The 24,740-nt window shown below is 47.5% G+C and overlaps 1 protein-coding gene across 1 annotated transcript in view; it reads left to right on the top strand.

The window, feature by feature from the left end:
- The window catches only part of MAMLD1 (mastermind like domain containing 1), an 84,268-nt gene extending 70,797 nt beyond the window's left edge, over nucleotides 1-13,471 (top strand). Inside the window, exons 3-5 of the mRNA XM_074602049.1 lie at nucleotides 9,538-9,684; nucleotides 10,750-10,831; nucleotides 11,122-13,471. Coding sequence (XP_074458150.1) covers nucleotides 9,538-9,684; nucleotides 10,750-10,831; nucleotides 11,122-12,146 — 1,254 coding nt within the window. The 3' untranslated portion in view covers nucleotides 12,147-13,471. The remainder of the gene's footprint in view (nucleotides 1-9,537; nucleotides 9,685-10,749; nucleotides 10,832-11,121) is intronic.
- The last annotated feature ends 11,269 nt before the right edge of the window (nucleotides 13,472-24,740 follow it).

Genomic DNA, 24,740 nt, shown 5'->3' with positions numbered 1-24,740 from the left:
TTCTGCTGCAGGTCTTTGGGGTCACAACCTGACAGTGCGGGAGAGGCACCGTTTCAGGAGGATGAAGTCATAATCCCCACACTGCCCCAGGAATTGACCCTCATCCTCGTATTCAGCAAGAAACTTTAATTCCTTTTGGGGGGAAACTGAGACAGAGAGAGAAATGAAGCAACTTGTCCATAGTCACCTGAAGAAACTATGCGTGATGGAACTGGAAGGTGAACCTGGTCATGTGAGCCTGAGTCCATGTGGCCGGTTTTTATCCTGTGACTCGGTCACGAAGCAAACTCACCTTTCAAGCTCGTCTCCTTTAGGGGTGGACCGGGAGTTCACCTTTAATGATCCCATTTTCGGTGTCTCCCTCTGACAAATTGCATGCTCACAGTCTCATGAGCTAACCCTCCACTGTGTGTCCAAAGGGACACTTGCTTGTGCAGGTAAAGCCATCGGAGGCCCGTGTACCTGTCTGTCTACACAGCATATATCCAGGTGTGTTTGCAAACATATGATGTGCACGTTTCCATGTCTAGGACTATTGGGGCTATTAAAAGCACGCAGGTAAGAGCTCTCACGTGGTTGCTTGTGAGCGAGATGGCTGCGTACAGCAGAGCATATCTCAGAATCCACCACATCAGCCCAGCGGTGAATTTTCTAGGTGCCAAAAGATGCGCACCTTGAGTTGGAGACTGGAGCAGGGACCTCCAGTCTGCTGTTGCCAGCATCTGCAGCCTGAGACCAGGGGGAGACCGACCCCCAGAGCTAGTGCTAGCACTCAGTTATTCCCGGTGCTCTATGATTGTGCTAATAAAGACTCTCAAATTAACTTACCCGGGTTTTGGGGTGGTTTTTTTTTGGTTGGTTGGTTTGGGTAGGTTTTACTGTAACCCAGAGAAGCAGTGTCTGCTCTGGAGAAGATGCTCCAGAATTTATGGCAAGTCAAATCTGATCCAAGTACAAATTCCATGTTCCGTTTTCTTTGTTTTTAGCTTGGAACGTTGTGTGATGCGCCTGAAAATCTTTCCTTACCGGTCTATTGATTTCGATGAATGAACCCACATACACCTAGTGATGTTTTATTATCACTCACCCACCGTAGGGTATATAGCAGCTGGTAATTTTTGTGCATGGACTGCATTTTTTTTTCTGCTTGATGGAAAACAGAGTCGCTCCAAGCGTATGCTAATGCTGAATGGGGGGGTCCCAACTTCTGACCCATAGCTAATATCCTACAAGTCACATGAAGCTACCAAGGATTCTTGAGCTGGAGTTCGAAATGCCTATGTTATCAGCAAATAAACACCATTAATTGCTTCTAATATGTCATGCAGTGGTTAAATGACAAGATCCTTATTAATATGCGTGTATATCAGCCTTTCCAGCGTGCGTGAGGGGGAGTATGAAGTGGTAAAATTATTTAAAATTAGTGGGGAATATTTACAGGAAGGCATAAAGAACTGTCAGTTGAGGAAAGCAGCATTTTATGTTCTTGTCCCGCATGACCTTGCTCCAAGGACAAATCAGAGCTTGATGAAATGAAGCTGCAGATGGCTAGTGATCTCAACTCTGTAATAATGAAATGACACAAGAAAAAAATGAGACATCTACAGTTTGTAAATACAATCTGAATGGAAGGGGAGAAAAGGAATTTTTAAGGGGAGATTGAGTTGACTTGGTTACAGCAGTTCAGCTTCGGGTGTTTTAATAATAATTTCCATGTAAAAAAATAATGGAATTGCTCCTTGTTCCCCATACTCAAGGTCACCTTAATACATTTTTCTTTTTTAACACGTCAGTGTCTTGGTTTTAAAAATTTGGTCATGAGGACTACCTAGTCACAGCCTACTTTCTATCCATTATTTTAGCATATTATTTATCACTGGATTTTGTTTTCTTAGTTCTGGTGGTGATTTGGGGCACGCGATTGAGTAGACGATCCGGTATAACCTTTTTAGGTGTTTGAATAGTTTCATCTGTCAGGAAGGAGTAAGCTTGTGAGAGGTTTAACACTGAAAAAGTGATGTGATACTTTGTGCCAGAGCATGCTTTGTTTGCGCAGCTACATGAGAAATCAGGAGCAGATACTGCTGGGTTTTGCATGTGGGCAGGTTTTCATGCAAAGGGCTTCTCCGAAGCGGTTAGGCAGCCAACTGCTATTGCAAGTTAACAAGAGTTGGGCATCTGCCTCTGCAGATTGAACCTTTGCATGAAAAGGAAAAAGAAAGTCGTGGAAACGTTAACTTAGAGAAATCAAGGGCTTCGCAAATCTCTGTGATCCAGACCACCTCACTGCAGTTCACAGAGCTTTTCAGAAATGGGCAGGTAGAGAACTGATTTCTCCCATTAGCTCAAGATTTCCTGACTGTCACTTTGTTAGAATGAAATCTTCACTTTTTCTGTTCTTTATCAGGTATTTTCTGCTCTCCCTAATACATAAATTCACCAGCCAGTCATTGCGTTTCTCTGCAGCAGCTTCTGCCGGGTGCTGAGCTAACCTGGCTCCTTTGGAGTCTCATCGACACCTCTGAGAGCCTGCCTTGACATAACGCAAGCATTACTTGAGTCAAACCGCTTTATAGATACGAGATGTTGTAGTTTGTCATCACAGCTAGCGCAACCTTGTAGAGACAGGCAGAAGGACTACCAGCTGAAATTGGGTGAGATAAATACAGTTTTAGATTATCTCATTGAATTTATAGGCAAGCTGCCCTCCATGGGAGCAAGAGCGGGGTGTCAAGGGTTGGAGAATCATGATAGCTGTACAAGCCAAATATAAATATTTTGTTCTTTGCGGAGAATTCAATTTTGGATCTTGACTATATGTTATATAGACAGGTACAAAACACCCGTCTCTGTATCTTTGGGTGTATACACGTAAAAACAGTTAACAGCTACAGTTTATGTTAAAGTACGGTGGTACAAAGACTGGTGGGGATAAGTCCAGCCCCAGAGCATCAGGTTGAAGAGAAGCGTGTTAATACTGCTGGTGCCAAGGTCCCACTGCCACCAGGGGTCTGGCAGAGCCTCCGTGGGTCTCGTCCTACTGAAAGGTTTGCCTTTCACTTGGGATGGCGGAGCAAAGCTGTTCTCTGGGCTGCCTTCACCCATGGCCTGGCAGTTTGTTTGGGCCAAAGGACCTATTTGCAGGGGAGCTGCTGTTGCTGGAGTCCTGACTGTGCCTCCTCACAAGCACCGCAGCCCCTCGGAGGTTGTGCGTGTCTGTGACACACCAGCTCCCCCATCCGTGTTGTGCCTCAGGCTTTTGGCTGCTCCCAAAGCCGTTTCCCGTGTTCCTTCTAACAACGTGGTGCTGGTAACAGCATCACAGCTTGATTTCAACTTGCCTGCTAAAGGATGCGTTTTCATCTAAGAGAAAAATCACTGTTGCAATAATTCACTCTGGATTTTCTGTCTTTCTGTTGGTCTGATTGCTGTTGCTTGTCAACGGCATGTTTTGATGGATAAAACCAGCTCTGAAAATATTGGTAGAGTATTTGCGCAAAAGCTTTAACCAATTCGATTAATTGTTTTTTAAAGGGGAAGCAGACTCAGTTTCCATCTTATTAAAATTCTGGGTGCATTTTTAAAAGCACTTTGGGTACTTTGATGGGATTTTGTTTTGTTTTGAACAGCACGCAGTGTAAGAGCAGCTATAGGGAAATTAGTGTTTCATCTGCTTCGCTTGAAGCGGGGAGCTCCTGATACAATTGCTAGCCAGGTGTGGTGATCTTGTCATTGCTCCTAGCAAAGAAGGAGGACTACCTTTGAAGGTAGCTGTGCATGCTCGTGCCACATGAAAAGAAAGAAAAACTTAAAAGAACTTTTTTTTTAAACAAAACCGTATACTCATGGATCACTTACAGTCTTCAAACAAAGCCTTTTTCTGACTGACAGCCCCCAAGATAAGCTTAGAAACTTGAGTCTGGTAGTGTTTCACATGCTTCTATATCAAGTAAATGGGTGAAAGACGGGTAAAAAAAGATCCACTGAGCTGCACAGTTTGTTTTATCAGTGTTCATACATTGTGTTAAAACAAACAAGCAAACAAACAAAAAGCTTTGGAGCGTTTCTGAACTGAAAGGCAGTTTTATCTTGAAGAGCATCTCTGAATTGTGGGCAGAATAGAGGAGAGAAAAAAGACAGAAAACTTCCAAAGAGCAAAGCGAGAGTTTTGTTAAAGGCAAGAAGCAGAGGCAAGAAGCGTACGTGACCCCTGACTTCTGCGTGAAGCAAAGGATCATGGCATCTCACAGACATCACGCTCCAGAGTGGGCTGACACCGTCATTCTGCCAAACCGTTGACCCTGGACTTCGCTTCATTTGTATGCATTGGCCCAACAGATTCACCATCTTAGTATCTGCTTGGATCAGAAGCTGTGGAGGCCATGATCCTCCTTTGTCAAGGTGGCATCAAGGTTTTCTGTGGGGCTGCACAAAGTTATTAGACACTGGGAGTCTGCGTGTGGCTTTTTTGTACATCTGAACACAAAACTCTTACAACCGTGTGATTGTATGGGCGAGCCAACATGAATAGTGCTTAGTTGGTAGTGTTTGTAGAGTCGTTGTGCCTAGGAGTCTTAGTCCTGGGCTTCAGGGCGAAGTGCTGCCCGGGCATGAAAGCCCCACCGAGGAGCTGGAGCGCACCTACTGGAGAGGAGACAATGCACCGGCGGGGAAACGCAGAGGCACTAGTTTGAAACTCATATTTGCATTTCCTCAGCAGAGTTCAGAACTCCCCATACGTAACAGATGTTCTTGAAATACAGAGCAAAACTCAGTTAATGAAACTTCACCCCACCCCTAGAGAACAGCCGTCCCCGCTGAGAATATGGATCCACCTAAAGTCCCCGCCGAGCAGCCGGGGCCTCGGAGCGGAGCAGGGGCACAGGCTCCTGTCGCGTCCCGTAGCCTTGTCTCTCCTCTCTGGGTTTTTTTTACTGTGCAATGTCTTGGTAGGTACTTCAAGCTAAGTTATCTTTGGTTCCAAAAAAAAAAAAAAAAGCTGGAAAAAGCACTTTTTCCCTTTCTTGTATTTACCACAAACATCTACCCTGAGCGACCTGTTTATTTATTTTTTTTCCTTTTATTCTGGGGTGCTGTGGCTCATCTCAACAACCCTTCTGTTTTAAGCTCTATAATTACTGGATTCAGCTGGGCGCCCCATTGAAAGTGGAGGGAATATTTCTCAAATCGGCAGTGTCTTTTGAAAGGGAAGAAACTTTTTAATTGCAGGGACTCTGCAATTTCTTGTGCATTTTCAATTAGCCGCGTTTCTGTTCTTCCACTGCTGCTAACGCTTTCGGTTAGGAAGTGCAGTTCTTCCCCAACTCTGCAAATATCTACCGAAATTTGCAAAGCTGCCTGTTCTCTCTCTCAGTAACCTTGCTGTGACCTGGTTATCTGTTAGAACCACAAAGAATTCAGTCTCTAATTAGTCCATCTGTTAACTATTGAAATTCACGGCTTAGTTTTATTGTCTGGGTCTGTAACATAATGCTGAATGGTCTCACCTGGCAGCTTATTTCTTATAAAGCAAATGTGCCTTTCCAAGAGCCATTTTGGTGCAGATAACTGTCTTTTCAGCATTGGACAAATGACTCTGTCTCGCAGCCTGCAGTCCCCTTCATGCCCTCACTGAAATAAATTGTACATCTCCAATAGCTCTGGGCTTAAGTCAATAAAATTTAACATGTACATTTCTTTGTTATAGTCCTTGCAGTTACACCGTAAGAGCAGATGGGAAAGTTTAATAATGATAAATGAGTTTAGTGTTTTCACATAGTCCTAAAAAACAATGAATGCTCTTTATTAAAGATTAGAGGGATTTTTACATATTTGCCAAAGAGCGATTAAAGCTCTAGCTCAGATCCTCAGAAAGTCTTGCTTTTAAATTCTTTTTGGACTGTTTGTTAATGAGGATTCAGAGGAATTAGGGGCCATAAATTTCTTCGTTCTCACTTAAGTGAAGCCACGAAGTGATTACTGGATATATAACTAAGTGCTGAGGACTGGAGTTTATCAACGGCGTTCGCACAGAACAATTCATCTCGGCGCTTATTTACTCCAGTTGCGCATCTCGTACGTAATCAGATGATGGGGCTGGGCAGGTCGAGCTCGTCAGGGGATTTTTAGAAGGACGTAGGTTCTTAAATATAGGTGGTTGGTCTCGGTGGGACTGTTCGCACACTTTGCAGCCTGTGCCCGAGTGTTTTGTAGGACCGGACCCACGCTCACGACCGCTGGACGCAGGGATCTGCAGACGCGCTTGCCCAGCCCCAGCTGCCGTTGCACGCAGGCCGGGCGGCTGGGAGGGACTGGTTTCACTGGGCTGTGCAACGGCCTTTACCACAGCGGTCGGTGGCTGAATACCGACACGAACAGTGCACGTTCCTGCAACCCTCAAACCTGATTCTTTCCTCCTTGCTCTCAAAACTCGTGCATGAGATGCCAAGTCAAAACCGTGAAGCTTAGCCCCGGTGCCTTTTTGAACAGCAATTGCCACCTTGGGAAGCCCGGGGAGGGCTGCGGGAGCTCCGGACCCGCCGTGCGACAGTTCGCCTAGCAACAGAAACAGGCTCTCAAACACACGCTTTCCCAGTTCCAGGCCTGCGTGGCGTGCCGTTTGGTTAGGGATTCTGCTCATTTGATGTTTTAATATGAGTTTTTGGAGGGGAAAATGGCAAAAAGCCCGATACCTACAGACAAACACATTTTTTTAAAAGCTGAAGAATAGGAATCCCCTGTCGCCATCTGTGTCCTCTGGTGTAGCTTGGGGCTGGCTCAGCCGCACGCCCCTTGGGGTGTGAACTCCCGCTTCCATCGTCCCCAGCTTCGACACCACGATCCTCTCTTTGCTGTCTTTCTGGATTTTAAAACGGGATTGTCCAAACTGTAAGCAAGTTAAGATTATGGCTTGTTTAGCTTGGCCTTACTATGGGAAGGAAAATGATTTTTCTTGGGGAGTGATGAAAAGGAAAAATGTTTAAAGTTCATTAACCTTTGGTACAGATAGCAGTGTCCTTTAGACTACACCAGAGCTATTCTTAGTCGTGACGTTTAGGTGGTTGTTTTTTATTGTAAGGGAATACAGTAGTTCCCACTAGTGGTGAAAAGAGAGAACTTTTTCCTGTTTCTTTTCTTTTTCTTTTTTTGGCTTAACCTAAGTGTGAACTGTAGAAGGCAAGATTTTGAATTCATTCCTTGTCTTCCCATCTATGCTATTTTGTCCCAATTTCCCCAAAAGCAAAATTTATATCTAGAGATTGTTTCTTTACTGGCTAATTAAGTGTTATACAACTTTGCTCTGAAAAACTCAGTAACCCATTCTGTGTATTTGCAAATGAACTTCGGTGATTGTCATTATTGCTATAGGGGGCCTGCAGAAAGTCCCATATAATTAAGCTGTTGTACTGCCACAGCACAAGAGCCGCAATTAGAAATGTGATTTACACTTTTTTACCATTAATAATATGGAAAAATCAACATTATTTTCTTGATGATGCTTAGGAGAAATTAGAATGAGGTGGACATGATTAGGAAAAGAGACTTTAATGTTATGACTTGTTAATGCAATAGCCCTGAGCGAGACATCAGAATGATTGTCCTTGCACTAAACTCATTTGCTTCAGTAAGCACAGACCCTCTGCACGCAACGAGACAAGTTTGGAGGAAATTGGATAGATGGCAGGGGTTTTGGTGGTACGAACATTTCAGTGTCTTTCATGTACAGAGTACACAAACTGAATCCCTGCACTTTCAAATATTCCCCTGGAGGCAATCTGCATTATTCAAAGCTTAACTGTGGCTGCAGAATCCTGTCTGACATGAAAGCAGAGTGCCAGCTTTACATGAACTTTCATATTTACATCTGTAGTAAATCATATTTACTTTTTTCCTCCCCTCCCTCTTTTTCTGTGGGAGGAGAGGGAGTAAAATGAGTAGGAGGGAAGGGGGAGGAGGAGAGGTGTCCAGCAGAATTGTAAGCAAAGGACCAGTAATGAAGTCTAGTCTTATGAGACTGCCCATGAATAGGCATGATAATGAGAGCAGTGATGAGCTGCAGGTTTGTGTCTTTTAGTAAATTATCTAGCAGGCATTTACATTTCATCAGTTGTGCTTTTGCATAATAGACCGAAGTGCTACAACAAAAGGAGGCACCATAAAAATGAGTAATTTCAGTGACCTTCTTGGTAATCGCTCTCACAGAGAATATCTTGGAAGGAGTTGGGTGATTCCTCACAGTGAAGCTGCTGTGGAAAGGCGCCCCAGGCCGGAGAAGCTTGCCTGGTGACAAATGCCTTCCAAGGCTTTCTTCTGGCCACGCTGAAACACGGCTCGTATCCTGTTTTCTCCATCTGAGCATGCTTCTAATTGTCAGATGTCAAAAGGCAACAACCATTTTCGTCTTCCTTATCTCCTGATAACATTGATTCTCAAACAAAGGATGTGGGCTTCCATTCTGAAAACAAAGGAAGCACGGCCCGGCTAAGGATGCTGGATATAATATACATACTTCTCCCTGCCAATAATAACAAAACATCATAAATAATGTAGAAGCTAGATGTGAAAACGGAGAAAGGGGAATATGCTGGTACTGCGGTGCCTGGGTACAGCACTTGCAGAATCTTGTCCTCAGTGAGGCCTTGGCTTCTTCCCTCGTTCTTCTCTTGTGTTTCCCTGACTACCTGCCAGCTCCTAAGATGCTTAGACTTCAGTATTTGTTTAATTCTTTTTCTTCCCTTTTGGGCTGTGTCTTCGTCGTGTTCTTGTGAATATTTTTTTTCTCTTCTCCCCACAATGCCCTTTCTTTGGAGGCAAGTCCTCAGCTGGTGTAAGTCAACTCGGATCTTTCATTGAGGACTTACAGCGAGGCCAGTTTGCACCAGCCAGGAATCAGACCCACTGCAGTACTGATTTGTGCCTGGCCGTGACCTGACCCTGCATTTTCGCATGTTCTCCTCTCCTTTCGCAATTAGCTCTCCTTGTTTGTCCGATCATGGAACCCACAAGAACCACTTCAATCCCAGGCCCACGTCTTCCCATCTTTCCAGGTCCCTGGTCTGATGGCACCTTTTCCCCTCCTCTGCCTTCAGTTTGCTGTTTTCTTTTACTGTAGGTTTCTCTTTTATATCCAATTGCCAAATCCTACCCTGATGCAACTTTTCTTTCCTTATGTCTTTCAGTGTAACAGTTGGGGAACTGGTGGGAAATGTGACGCTTTACTCACATCCCTTCTGCCAGCCAGGCAGCCGTGTGACTCCAGTAATGGTGGTGAATCAGTCCGTAGCCTTGGGCTAGTCACAGAGAATTTTGGATTAACCTTTTGCTTCTCTCACTTCTTCTTGTGCTGATCGACAGAAATCAGAGCAGTCCCCTGCCCCTCGCTGTCCCCGCCGTGGCACGTGGGTCTATGTGAATCCACAAGGTGTTTTGGCCTTGGGACAGCCGAAGACCGGAGAGAGTGCATCAGCAGAGAGGATAAGGGCTTCTGTTGTTATCTCCCTGTTGAGATTAATTTTCTTTTTTCATCTTTCTTGGCAGGATCAAAATGCTGGAATTGTTGCCAGGCTTCAGGAGCCGGGCTCCATCCCAAGCGGAGGCTCTGTGCCGGCACCAGCCACGGTGAACGGGTACACGATGAGGAACCATTTACTGAAGCAGCAAATAATGAAACGACAGCTGATGCAGGTACGATGCCGAGTGCCTCTGTGGGTTCCTGTGCTGTCCACATCACTGGGAAGGACAGGACTAACTGGAATGGGGAAATCACCACTCAGCAAACACTAAGGAGTGACCCTGGAATTGCTGGGTTGAGTCAGACCGGGGCTGTGGTGAGTCCAGGATGTCATGCCCAAGGGAGACCAGGGCCAAGGGCTGCTCAGCAAGTGCAGATCTGCCCACTCATATGCAAGGGAAGGATTCAGTCACCTCCGTATCGTTGCCATCATCCTTGGTCAGCCGCGAAGTTGGGAGGGAAGATGCAGAGAAGGGAGGCTTGGAGAGTGAGTCAGCCCCAGGAGAGATGTTCTCCATGCTTGCCTTTCTCTCTGGCTCCCTGGGGATTTACCAGAGCAGATGTTAGACTCCAGTTTGTCCTGGACTTGGCTGTAACGTGCTGTGTGAAGGAGCAGGGATGGGGGAATCCCACAGACGAGTTGGGTGAGGCAGCATTGAACACGTGCCTCTGACTTGCTGAGCGCGCTGCCAGATTTGGGTCAAGGAGGCTCATTTCTTTGGATGGGAAATGAGATGAGAAGTAGCTCAGTAAAACCCTCAGCCGAGTACTGCCCTGCTCCTTGATCAAACTCCCTTTCAAAACCAACTCTGCCTCCTTGTCATCAGTGACTTCGAGCTTATCTGTGCTGCTGTAAGACAGCGGGAGTTCAGCCAGGCCTCAGCTTCCACCGTCCTCGGAGAGTTCCCCAGGTGCTGCACTTCACTCATAAGCTGATGTACGTGAGGGTCTCCATGTTCATCCAGCTCTCCTTGGGCCGCCTGCACAGCGTCTGCTGAAGGCTGCGCTTCCCGATGCTGGGCTGTTGTCAGGACACCTTTGCAAGAAGGGGCATGGGAGCAATTAAGATTTGGTCTGAAATGAACTGTCTGGGCTGAGTCTCGTCAGAGGGGGGTGTGTGTGTCTGTGTGTGTATGGGAGAGGTTGTTAATGATGACAGTGGCTACACTTCAGGCGTCTGCTGCTATTCTTGTTTGTCAAGAGACCGCTACTTGACTATTATCCCCCTTGTTTTCCAGGAAAAGCAGAGACAAAACATGCTGGGAGTAACATCTGAGCAGAGGAGTTTGTTTACGGCTCAGCAGATAAATCAGTTCCAAGGTAAGGAGGGAAATGGCGTGCTATGAAAAGCCTCGAGGAGACAGGGCCTGGGGTCTGATTCAGTCCAGGGCGCTTAATGATCCTCTGCCCTGAAATAAAAGCGTTTCACATTTCATCCCATACCATGAGATTCGCCCATTTCCGTATCGCTCCAGTGATAACTGTTACAAAGAACACAGAGGAGAGGCCCACGTAATGAGAGAGAAAGACGGAGCAGCAGCCTTTTAAGGCTCTGCCGTGATTCCAGGGTGAACGTGCACTCACCGACTAATGTGTCTCTTTGTGCGCAGCCGTGCAGCAGCCCGTTCCCGCTGACTGCAGCCAGGTGATGCCGGCTCCTCCGCCCAACCACCGCATGCTGCCGTCTAACCCAGCCATGCTCCAGAGCACCTTGGGCTCTGCTGGCATGGCCCCCGCCAGCGCCAGCCAGAGCAGCGGGACGATGGTGATGATTCCACACAACCCTGGCAAGCAGCAGGGGATTTTTCCACCTAATTCTGACTTTAACATGCCGCTGCGGCCGAGCCAGAGCTCGCTGGGCATGAACTCGGGGTGCCAAACAGCACACAGCCACTCTGCTGTGCGGCCGGGAATGCCGATGGCAGGCTTCAGCTCCGGTTCCTTAGCAAACCACTCTGCGACTCAGCAACACTTGAGGCAGCCGAGCGTGCCGAGAATCCCTAACGTCTACCCCAACTCATCTGCCCAGATGTGGACGCCGACCGCTGTGCCGAGGATGCCCAGCCAAAGCCAAATGGACGCCAGCATGCAGCAGTTCTCCGGTAACGCTCTCTTCTCCAAACAGAACGCGAGACCCGGTGCGCCGGGCCAGCCCTTCTCCCAGCCCACCGTGGTGCCGCCGAACCAGATCGCTCCCGGCGTCCAGGTCAGGCAGATGCAAAAACTGAGCATGGGGCAGTCCGGCCAGGGCTTGAGCTCAATGAGTAATCAGAACTTGAGACACAACTTAACCAGAGGACCATTGCCAGCTATGAATGTTATGAAATCCATGCCCCAGGGAGTGTCCGGTTTTAACCAGCTCGCTCCCGCCTCGGGCCTGGGCCCGCCCAGCTACCCGTCCCCGGGCCAGCCGCCCGACGCCTTCGGCAGGATGGGCACCGCCGCCGCCGAGCTGCCGCAGTACGACTTTGTGTCCCAGCACAGCAGCGCCATGGCGCCCGCCAACTGCAGCGACACGGACTTCCTCGACTCCCTCATGAAGAACAGCGGCAGCAACGACGAGGAGTGGTTGAACAATCTGACAATGATAGACGACATTTTGGGACAGCACGCGCAGAGCTCCGGCCACGTTTAGCCGTGAGAGAAGCGGCCTGGTTGTAAATAACATACGTCTGACTTTTGAAAATAACAGACAAGCCGTGAAAAGCCGCCGCCTCTTTCAATACGGAACGAACAGACTCAGCCAATTCTTTGCCTGCATCAAAGTTTAATATTGGCAGTTTTTCAGATGACTGTATATATTTGAATATTTTGTAAATTATGTTTTCCTAAACCTTAAATGTAGAAGTATTTATACTTCTTTGCTGGACCGTTTGTAAATAAATCTATAGCATAACTTTTGGTTTTACTATAGGGATTTCATTATACCTTGTTATAAATATGCAAATAATATTGTTAGTTTCAGTAATACTGTGTATTACAGCATAAAATACTTATGTTTTTGACATAACTTAACACATGAACTAGGGGTGTCATTGCAACCAGACTCAGCAGAAATCAAATGTGGCATCTGTTCTCTCATATCAAGAGGAAAGATTGAAAAGTTGTGTTAAAAAAAAAAATAAAATAAAATCCGTAAAAGGAGCTGCTGATTCCCTCAGAGCTCACTCCTGCATCCCGATCCTGGTGTGCAGGTTCCCTTGGGGCTCCTGGTGCATTCAGGGACCTGCCCGCAGAGATCCATTCTGCAGGATCCCGGGCAAGTTCTCAAGGTGACGCACTCCCGTCGGTTGGTTCGGCGGTGACACAGTCCCGTCGGTCGGTTCGGCAGTGACACAGTCCCGTCAGTCAGTCGGTCGGCAGTGACACAGTCCCGTCGGTCGGTTCGGCAGTGACACAGTCCCGTCAGTCGGTCGGTCGGCAGTGACACAGTCCCGTCGGTCGGTCAGTCAGCAGTGACACAGTCCCGTCAGTCGGTCGGTCGGCAGTGACACAGTCCCGTCGGTCGGTTCGGCGGTGACAGGCCTGGTCCCGTGTCCTGCAGCGAGGGCAGCGCGGACGGCGGGCAGCGGGGGCACTCCCCGGCCCCGCAGCCAAAGGGCAGCTCTGGTTTGTGCACCTCTGCCATGTATGTTTGTAGTGTACAGGTGATTTGTTCCTGGTTTTAAGGCTTTTCATAAGTTCTGTTTTAATGTGAGACTTTTTTTCAGGGGAAAAGTCTATAAACATGAATAGTTGATTTTTGATGTTTTTCTGTCAGCTACTATTGTCCTATGTATATTTAAGAGTCTGTTTATAAAAGATTCACTGTACTGTAAACTTCTTAAAATGTTCATACTTTGTGTAATCATATTTTAATAGTCACGTCATACTTCGCAATACATTTGTAATATAACGTCAGCTTCAAGCACAGAATGTTTTTTTCTTCATACCATAATAAACTGCCAGGGGAAAATTGCATATACTTCATGTGCTCATTTCTCAGCTACAACAGATAGATACCTGCAGATATTTGAATTAATTTGATTTGTCCAGGATGCTACAACGTCCATATCATAACGTGTACAAATGCGGGTGTGCTGTTAGGAGAAGAAACGGGCTAGACAAAGAATTGAAGCAGGCTTTAATTTTATTTTAAGATGGGATTTCTTAGGTCCACTCTCCTTTTGGAGTGTAGTTATAGGTGAACGAGAAATTAATCCTTGTTGTTGTTTTTTTTTACATAGCAGCATGTGTATTTAAGTGACGGTTCTTGTTTGTAAATGCCCGTGTCAGTTGGGTCGTCAGAAAAGGAAGGCGTGCAGCAGCGAGGAGGGCTGGTTCAGCGCCGCCTGCGAGGGCCACGGTGGGTACGGTGTGTGTCACCCCTTGGACACAGAGAGCTGGTGCCAGCCCTGGGGGAGCCCAGGCTGCGAGCAGGAGTGGGAAGAAACAGGAAAATTTTAGCAATCTTAAATAAATGCACAAATAGAATCTGTAGCTAAAATTGCTTCATTTAAACAGAGCCAGACGCCGCCCCAGCTTCCATGGAGGGGTGGAGAAGGCGCGTGGGCGCTGCACTTTGTCCTGGGCGCGCTGTGGGGACAGCCTGAGGGTATCTCCTGGGGGGGGTTCTCCCTCAAAGTGGTCCATGCTGGAGGGAGGGGTTTGGCAGGGTCGTCCCCACCTGGGAGCGGGTCCTTCTAGAAGCCTTTTGTCCAGAGCCAGGTGCCAGAAAACATCTCCTGAAGTGCAGAGTGTGAGGGGACAGTCAGGGTGTGAAGCAGTCGGGGACAAGCTCTGCTGGTGGTGCTCGGGTGGGCAGGAGACCTCTCCCGAGCACAACCACCCCCGGTCTTGTCAGAGATCCGTGTGGCTTTGTGGGGGCAACGGCAGGTCCTCGTGGGGCAGGAGGCTCCGAGGGGAATGGCCCCCAACCGGCTCCATCTCGAGAATGGCACGTCCTTGCGTGAAACCAGGGCGAGGAGGAAAGCGGCCAGTTCTTCCAGCAAAGGCAATCAGCCCCACCAAAAAATTGCCCAGAACAGGCTGTAAAACTCGGCGAGTGTCTGAATGAGCCAGAAATGCCGCCTCGCCTCCAGACGCGGAGAGTGGGAGAAATGCCTGTGAGTATGTCTGCGGCGAGGACAAAGGTGAGTTTGTTTGGCTACGAAAACTGGCACCGTTTCAGCAGCTTTTCTGTCGCGAGCTGTGTCCTGCCAGGCAGCAGGGCTGGCGCGGCCGGCCCTTCGCCCTGACCACGGCTCTGGCAGCCGGCAGCGCCGGGCCCCCTCCGGGCGAGCAGCACGGCAGTCACAGATGGCAGAGGAGGCCACTGCCCACACGCTCTGCGTTAGGATATTAATAAACATAACGAAATGCCCTCTTCTCCTTCTTCATTGTGTTTGTGTCAATGCACCTTTCAGCTTTTTGGTTCTGCAGGATTTGGGTTACAAACACGGGTGGAGAATGTCTTCAAAAGCCAACTGTTTCCCACTGAATTTATGGAAAACAGTTTGTTGTGTATCTGAGTTGTGTACCCACTTGTTTTCACTCTGTTTTTTTTGTCTAGCTTTTGAGCTGGTAGAGCTTTTCACCCCTCCGTATCCCAGTTCCTCACCTCTCAAGAGGGAATGATAATCCTTCCTTGCCACAGAGGAGTCAAACGTGGGAGAAGAACAGGACTAAGTAGTAGTGTTATCTTGCTGTCTCTGGTTGTACTCGTGACTGCTGATTCTTAACCATATCTTTTGAGAGGGTTGGCATGTATCCGCAATGGCCAGAGCTCTGCTGGGTTCCAGCCTCTCCCTGCGGCAGCCCGGGCCGGAGCACAGAGCGCAGGGATGCGCAGGGCGAAGGCGTGATGCCCGCGGGGTAACGTGTTATCAACTGGAGCACGAGCGCCGCAGTTCTGGTTGGTGTCAGCCTGTAACAGGTAATGTCTCTATCACAATAAATTGTCTGGTTTGTTCTGCAAAAAATGTTTTTGTGCTTTGCCTTCCCTGTTTCTTCTCTCAGTTTAAAGTGTGCAGATGCCCAAAGTCCGATCCTGCCTTTGCTTTCCCGGGCCGTATCACTAAGGTGAATGGTCACAACCGGTGAGGAAGTAAGACTAAATACGTCTGCATGGTTGTCCCGTTGCGTTTACTGGACGAGCAGATCACACCACAAGGTGTACGGAGACTTACGCCATGAGCCAAATTCTGCTGCCTTGCAGGCGGCGTAAACAGGGAGTTGGTCTCCCGAAGGCAGCGGCGTAGCACGGGACTTACACAGGCATAAATAAGATCAGCATCTGGTGCTGTGGAAGTGCAAAATGAATTTGGATTTCTAAAATAGTTACAAGGAACGAAGTGTCTGACAGCACTCGCTGTTGAAAGCTATCATTTATTTCCCAAACAGGTTACGTCACCAGACTGCCCTCATAATTATGGCCATGAAAACAGGCAAGGCAGTACGCTTTTTCCTCTTGGATTCTAAAATAACACCAAATGCCCATAAAGGCAAGAATTTCCAAAGACCTGAGCTCACTGAAAGCCTGTCTGTCTGAAAGGTTAGTAGCATAGGTAAGTTGGACTTCTTATGGAAAAATTGTCTTTGTGGACTGTATTAATATAAAGCAGCCCATTTTTGACAAAGGCAAAACAGAAACCCACACCCTTTTCCATCAGGGAGCGCCTAGGAATAGATGTCATGGGAGCCTGGATCCGGCAATTTCCCCGGGAAGCCCAGCCCTGACTTATGCAGAACCTGAGCTCTGCTGCTCGGTGGCTCGCCAGGATTGATTACATGTCTGTCTTAAGAAGCTTTCAACAAAGGCAGCTGCGCTGATGTTGAAGTGTAAGGTCAAGTTCTCCTCTTGTGTCGGATGTTGTAAATCAGGAGCTATTCCGCTGCCTGCAGCAGGGTAACCCCGATTTACACCTGGCTGGGAGCTGGAGCGAGCACCCAGCGGGAAGCTGGCACTTGCCTTGCGGTCCTGCCCCGCCGTCCCCACAGATGTGCCGGGTGGCCCCGGGAGAGGATCCCGGCACCTGGCTGCAGGGCAGGCGAGGACGCGGGAAGGCGTGAGGACGAGCGGCCGGACGCCGTGCCGGCTCTGCCGCCTCTCCTGCCGCGCGTCTGCGCCGAAGGGCAGGTGGCACACGCTCCCCGGGGGGGGACACTTGGCCCCAGCACATCTGCCCGGCCATCTATTCAGGCTGAGCTCAGGTTTTGGTGCTTAATGCCAAATTGATGCTTGTTTCACCTTCTATTCCCTGCTGTCTATATAGCAAATTTCAAAAAAAAAAAAGGAAAGAGTCTGGAAGAGAGTGAAGTGTTTTAAATACCAATAAGGGTCTCTCCTGGGCAAGCTAAAACACAAGTACTGGTTGGCAGCTGCAGGAGTTACTGAGAACTTAAGACTCCGGCTGGTCAAGAGGCCTCCTGTGTACAATCCTGCATAAAGCCGGGGAAAGGCGCCTTATTAAAGCAGACAGCCTGAAACCAGTAGAGCTGTAGTTAATCACAGCCATTTTCTTTGCTCCCTCCCCGCTCACTCGATGGTTTTGTAGCAGCGCGCAGAACAAATAATGCTGTTTTATAGACGTCTTGATCCATTTCCCGTTACGTGGCGGGTCTGGGACTTGGCTTTCATCCTCGCTCTGCCCGAGGCAGCCATTTGCCTAACAAGGGCAACGCTGTCTGCGTTGGGCTGTGTGTGCTGGTGTTGGGCTGTGTGTGTTGACATTGGGCTGTGTGTGCTGGTGTCGGGCTGTGTGTGTCAAGCTGTGTGTGTCGGGCTGTGTGTGTTGACATTTAGCTGTGTGTGTTGGCGTTGGGCCATATGTGTTTGTGTTGGGTTGTGTGTGTTGACGTTGGGCTGTGTGTGTCGGGCTGTGTGTGTCGGGCTGTGTGTGTTGGGCTGTGTGTGTTGGTGTTGGGCTGTGTGTGTCAAGCTGTGTGTGTTGGGCTGTGTGTGTCAAGCTGTGTGTGTTGGTGTTGGGCTGTGTGTGCTGGTGTTGGGCTGTGTGTGTTGAGCTGTGTGTGTTGGCGTTGGGCTGTGTGTGTCGGCATTGGGCTGTGTGTGTCGGTGTTGGGCTGTGTGTGTCGGGCTGTGCGTGTCGGGCTGTGTGTGTCCGTGTTGGGCTGTGTGTGTTGGTGTTGGGCTGTGTGTGTCGAGCTGCGTGTGTTGGCGTTGGGCTGTGTGTGTTGGCGTTGGGCTGTGTGTGTCGGTGTTGGGCTGTGTGTGTTGGGCTGTGTGTGTTGGCGTTGGGCTGTGTGTGTTGGCATTGGGCTGTGTGTGTCAGTGTTGGGCTGTGTGTGTCGGGCTGTGTGTGTCGGTGTTGGGCTGTGTGTGTTGGTGTTGGGCTGTGTGTGTCGAGCTGCGTGTGTTGGCGTTGGGCTGCGTGTGTTGGCGTTGGGCTGTGTGTGTTGGTGTTGGGCTGTGTGTGTTGGGCTGTGTGTGTTGGCGTTGGGCTGTGTGTGTTGGCATTGGGCCGTGTGTGTCGGTGTTGGGCTGTGTGTGTCGGGCTGTTTGCACTGGGCTGTGTGCCCTCTGTGCAGCCAAGCACACATGACCATGGATGCGCTGGGGACACGGAGCCCCATTTCTTTGCTTTCCTGAGCTCAGGAAGTAGGGACGGTTGGATTTTTTTTCTTTTTCTCGAGGTTGGCGTGGCAGTGGTCTGGGTTGCATCACGGCAATTAAAACAACCCACAGCTACAGCAAAGGTTTGTCCCCACAGCGCAAAGGGCCCTTTGCTGCGCGGCTGAACCCTGCTGCTGTGCTCACGTATGCCAGAGCCAGAAACCGGTGAGAAGCTTCTGGCTTTGGTGCTTCACGTTGGTTTTGTCCTTACCAAGGTTTATGATTCTGCAATTTAACGTCTGGGATTTAAACAATTTGGTTGGAGAAGAAAAAAGAAATGCCATTTTAAGCTCAAAGTCAGGTTTATATCAAAAGAGGACATTTAAATTGTTCTGATGTTGTCTTAATCCCTTTTCAAGGAGCGGAAGGCCCCGGGTGCTGACCCTGCTGGGTCTCACGTCCCAGAGCCGCGCGGGGTTTGACGAATGGCTGGGACAGGCAAGACCCGGGACAGTGGCAGGAGGTGGCGAGACCGGACTATTTTTGCTCCCTGAGGGGAAACCAGCCTGAAGCTATAAAGTTGTGAAATCTCTTTTTTTCTTTGCTAATATAGAGCTGTGCTTGACTCCATCCAGCTGCAGAAACATGCTTTGTTTCAACTTTACAGACTGCCCCTTGTCAGCCCTGCCGGCTTTGTACGGCAGCCGGGGAAACAGAATTAGCCGGCAGAGCAGGACCCACGCTCCGTTCCTCTTCTCAGCCCATAAATTATTATTCTCTTTCACCTATTAGCTGGCTACACTATTTGCCTAAGCGGTTCCCATTAACCCCCCTGTTTAATAAAAATTTTTTTTTTTTTTTTTTTTTTTTCCTGTGCCCTTTCAGATTAGTTGATGAAGTCCATTAGCAGCGGGGGACCATGAGGCACGAAAGGCTCAGGACGTGAATCCCAAAGATATTTAAGTGCCTAACGAGGCAGGCAGACACCAGCAGGATTTTTTAAGTGTAGTTAAGCGGGACCGGCAGCCACGTCTCGCGGCCAGTGTGCTGTGCGTTACCGTCGGTTGCTGTGCACAAGTTTGGCCTTTGTTTTAGAGGGTGGGGAGGATAAGCCGGTTGTTTCTGTACGGCCTGGTGTGGGCACAGCGGGACTGTGAGTCAGGCCCCTTGGTCTCTTAATTTTCCAACCTCAATAGCCACTTGGCTCATCCCAGACGGGGAGAGCATGCCGCCCGGCAGGTAGGCAGGGGAGGAGGAGCCATCGATTTCACCCATCTTCTGTACAAGCCCTTCGCTGCACTCAGCGCCGCGTCCCCAGCTCCGGGACCGGCACACCTTGCCCTGACGGAGGGGAAAACCGGAGTGGCTCGCTCTTCTTGGACAATATTCCTGACAACATTATTCCCGACAGTGCCACCTGTGCATCTTGAAGGTGGAGCCCTTCTACTGCTTTAAACCTACAGATCTTTACTCTGCTCGGGTTTTGGGCTTATGACCTGTGGTTGAAATAACGTAGCAGTATTATTACGAATGCTAAGGCAGCAAGTGCCCGGAAAGAAGACCTGTGGGGAGACAGCAGGAGAAAAGGGACGGATCTGCGTTCTGATCCATCTCCAGAGGAGCGGTGTGCTCCTCACTGTACATCAGAGGCTGCTCCTGTCCCAGCCGAGCTCCAACCTCAGTTTACCTACCCGTAAAATTGAGACAGACCCTCTTCCACAGAGATGGTTGGAGGGGTAATTGGTTAACACTGATAAAGTGTTTTGAGCAGCTAGGACTGTAAAAGTGCCAAGTATTATTATTAGTCCCATGCCTTTGCTTTACTGTGTCAACCAGATCACAGAGCCTCCTGGTACCGCAGCAGCCTCCCGCAGCACCCGCTCCCCGCTCAGCACAGGCCACGCAAAGCAGATTAGCCCATGGCTGGCCTTTTCCGGGCAAAGAGCAGCCGTTCCCGCTGCCTGCGGCGGGTGGCTGGGTATCCAAAGAAAAATTTAAACTAAATACTTGTAAATGCTTGGCTGCAACAGGCAGAGTTTTGCCGCTCGAGTGACTGAGAACCCAGCCCCTCGTTGAAAAGGGAAATGAGTTTTTACACCAATGAATTTCAGGCCACGCTCTGAATCTACCTGGAAAATTAGCGTTTTGTTGGTGTCTCACAGTTTGTGTGGGCAATTGTGCCTTCGCAGTTATTTGCAGCCACTCAGAGACTGAGTTCATGCTGTTCAGCTACAGGAGTGCTCCAAGAGGGTATCTGCTCTTGGATTTGCAATTCTGCTTTAACATTTTACTTCACCAGTTTTTCCCCAAACAGCGGAAGTGATTTCTTACAGACCTGACATTTATAGCTGTTCTGACTTTTTAACTACGGTATGCTTTCTGGGGTTTTGTTTGGGCTTTGGGGTATGTGTGGGTTATTTTTTTTTTTATTTCCTCACACATCTATACATTTCCTTTTTTTTCTTCGTGTAGTCCTTCACACACACGACGATAACCTGTGGACTGCCATGTCTGGCCGCAAAGAATGGTTGATGGGAATCCAAGGCTCCAACAGGTGAACTGGTGAGTTCCCAGGGAGAAAGTGACCCCCTTCTCCCAGGCTGTCTACTTTGTGAAACTTAATTATCTTGAGACCCCTAGTGTATTTTGAATGTGGTACAATTAACCAACAGTTCAAAATCATCTAGTAGGAGGGTGCCCAGACACACAGAGAAATGATTGCATCAGATTCATTCTTGAAGGAAACTGGCTAGAAGTGAGTTGTGATATGAATCCAGCGTTCGACATAGAGGAACCAACCGTTATTAAATACAGGTAGCAAAGAAAGGTGATTGCATCCTGGGATGGTTACCAGCCAGAAAACATGCCCACATTTCCAGCTGCTACACCAAACATGTAGCTCTACCATCACAGGTGCATGCTTTTCCACCACTCTCTAACTCATGGGGATGTGTTACTTCTTCACCATTTTACCCACTGTTTCATCTTGCAGACGTCTCCATGATTGACTGGTTTAGAAACTCAAACGCCTGACACCTCTTGAGCTTCTTACGGATGGCTAATGTACCCAAGAGCGTAGCAGGACACCACCTGCAGCCGTGCTCGGCCTGGCATGAAATCAGACAGGGAGGCTCTTTTCATCTTCTTGTACCTTGAGATCTGCTCCCAGAATAATGTTTTCATTTTAATTATCTGTCAGTAGGTAATTTTATTCCTGGTGTCAGCATCCACAATAAGCATGAAAAGAGTTTTGCCTCTGGCTGTGGCAGTAATGATGGCTGCAGTACCTCTTGTCCGCATCCTCAAACCAGCCTCAAACTTACACCGTGAGCTATTCTAGAGAGCAAATATATTCTTTGTGTATTTTATGCAGTGCCCAATACAATGAGGCCCTGGTCTCTAGACGCTACCATAATACTACTAATAAATAATAACTCAACGCTGAGATTAACACTGCCACGCAGAGACTTTCTGATTTGGTACATTAACTTCTTATTCTTTTCATGCTGTGAATGTAAGCTGTAGCTGCAGATACAAAGTGCTGTGAAGATTACTGTAAGTACTCTGATCTTCTGAACCCTGAATGGAGGTCGCTGTTGTATAATAAATTGCATTAAAATATAAATGAAAAGAAATCATGTACAATTTTTCCAGCAAGAATTATTCACAAGAAGCTTCGTGGAAGAGATGACTGCATTAGCTCCAATGAAGGCCATTATTTCTTTCAGGTGGCTGCTCGAAGCTTTGCTAATTGTCTGAAGAAACCTATATCAGCATCTGATGCAATATTCAGGGCTTCCGAAGACCCCACTTGTCTCAGCGATTTTGCAGAGCTGAGAGGGTTTTGTTTCACTCATTAGATCAACTGAAGAAATTCTGCTTCATAATAAAACGATTTGCTCCTACTCCCCAGAGTGCAAAGGTGAGCCAGGCTAGCTGATCCACAGCAGCATGGCTCTTTCAGTCCCACAGGAATGATGCTTGGTCCCGTGGGAGTTAAGAGAAAAACCTCCATTGACTGCTGCAACAGAGACCCCTGCTAACACCACGATTGCCAATTGTTTTTAATCCTGACAATAAATGGCAATTTGCTCTAACAATGGGAAAGAAAATTGCACCTGAAACCCAGTTTCTCTTCTTCCCACCATGACATATTTAGGCAAACTGACTATGGTGGTGGGTTCTCTTCTTTATTGTAAAGAGTAACACCTTAGAATAACAAGATTAGATCAATTTTCCCTACAAAACATAGTCACGGAAAATTTGAATTAAACCCAAATCAATAAAGCATGAGCTTTGGAGAACCCAAAAGGAACCATATACTCAGTTCCTCTAGCTAGGCACTGCTAGCCTCTGCTGACACAGGCTGGAATCCAACCTGAAGCTCATCATCAGCACCTGACAGTGCAGAATTTCTTCCTAATTAATGGCTCAAATGGGCTCTGGAGAGAGAAATCAGTAAAGCTCTGGTGGGTAGTGGTGCCCAGAACAGCTTGCCAACCCATTGATTGCCTACCCTGCATAAGCAGTCACTTCTGTTGACAATATGACACCAAATACTAGCATTGAAATCGAGCAAAAATATGTTACGATCTAAACAGGTGCATGTTTCTAAAGAGGAAGGGCTTTCCCAGCACTGATCTTCCTGCAGGCTCTCTGGCTGGTCCTGTGACCTTGGGATTCTTCCCTGGAGCTGCCCGGAGCTCATCGGTATTTTAAAGGTAACTCCTCTTTATTGAGGGATGACAGCTGAGAGCGGCTGTGCTGTGTTTTCAGGACGCACAAATATTCCACTGTGAGGAGGAAATGCTAGTGAAAACATTTCCCTTCTTGCCCTGTCAGGTGCCGTGACTCTTGTACTATCAACCAAAGAGTATTCCTGAATACAGCACGTATTAACTCTATTCTGCCAGCCCATCTCTGTTGTGCTTGTTGGCATATTTAAAATAATGCTTAAAATAGCTCTTACATGCTGAATTTTAAGTGATTCAGACACTAGTCTAGTTTAAGTTGTACATGTGTGGACCTTGACAATAGGAGGAAGGTGTTGGGGAGGTCCATCTTACACCTTTTTTTTTTATGCTGATAAAACTGTTTGATGCCAATGTGCTATGCTTTTACAAGGTGTTTTAACTTTACCCACTTGACTGCTGCAGTCTCAGCTGCCCTGTGTCACTAGAGCTCTTTCGGGGTTTGAATGAAGCCTCAGCCCTTCAGAGAACTTCAGAGCAAAAGCAAAGCACTTAACAGGTATTAGTCTAAAAGGTCCTTCTGTTTTATGAGCTATATTTACACATTTAACAGGTCACTTTCTATTGCAGTTTACATTTAAGTGCACTGGAAGCTTATTCCTTTGTGTGCTCTTTAATTTAAGAGGATTTTCTTCTATTTCTCTTAATTTGGGACGTTGTTCTGATGGTACTAAAATTAATTCCACTAGCAGTTCTGGTAATTCAGTGGGTATTACTAACTTCCATTTGTTTGGTTCTTTTCATCCAAATTCATTCCAGTTCTCTTAAAACCTTTTACTTACTATGCAAATTAGGCATGATACCCGTGAGAATGAGTTTGCCTTCCTGTGAAATCCAGCTATTTCTCAAACAAAACATACTAACTGCTTCTAATCTTTGCATGGAGAAAATAATGGGGTTTTTTTCCTACCTAAATATAGAATCAGCAAGTACCTGATATTAATTTTCTCTGTCGTTGAAGACAAAGAATCAGCATTTAATAGGAGGTATCTCTCTACTAGTCGCAGCAGATGTGTATGTATAGATAGTGTGTGTGTGTACATATGTGCATGTGTGTTTGTTTCAGTTGCCACGTGCCAGGTTTTGGTGGCAGCAGTACCGTGCACACAAAACCTAGGTTATCTGAAAGCCAGCATCTGCCCGATTTCACAATCACAAGTACGTACATTCAGTCACTGTTTCTGAAAATGGTTCCCAAAATACAATTGCTATTTCCAGCCCTTGGGAGCCGCAGGGTCCAGAAATACAAGCAGCCTCTTGCATAACTCACCTTATTGCTAGCGTGAGTCGAGCAGCGAGGGGCAGGGTGTTTTTAGGGTGCTATAGGTGTTCTATTTGGTAACGTGTTACTTGATAAAGAAATGATTAGGCTAATTGAGGGAAAAGCTAGATAGAAATAGGTTAAAGAGGTCTTAAAGTACAGCTTAAACGAATTAAATCTGGCAGTCTTTATTTAGCCGAGACACAAATAAACATCAAGTTAGCAAACAAAGGACAATAACAGGAAACAAAGGGTGTGAGTGGCACCGTGCTAGAAAAGCGAAAGAATCACTGATGTACCATATCTTTTCTAATATCTAACTCATAAAGGGAAAAATGCACATGCGTGAACATGCAGACAAACCTATACATACGTATGATACATTTAACACTACATTGTCTTTTCCATTTTATCTGTCACAACAGCAACTGTAACCAAGTGAAAATTTTTGTGAGGTAGCTGGATATAAATCACCTTTCACTTGTTCTATGGGCTTGATTTCCAGACTCCCCACCTCCACTTCGTTTTGCCCCTCCTACTCTCCAGAAAAGTAGGAAAATAAATTAATATTATTATCAGGTATGCTTATGCTCCCAAATGGTACTTTGTAAAGCTTTTGGGGCAGGGCCATCCTTTGTGTTAATTCTGATCCATAACAGGGTCTTG

This window comes from Larus michahellis, chromosome 9, assembly GCF_964199755.1.
Source record: "Larus michahellis chromosome 9, bLarMic1.1, whole genome shotgun sequence".
Taxonomy (NCBI): Eukaryota; Metazoa; Chordata; class Aves; order Charadriiformes; family Laridae; genus Larus; species Larus michahellis.
This window is presented reverse-complemented; position numbering and strand designations above follow the sequence as displayed.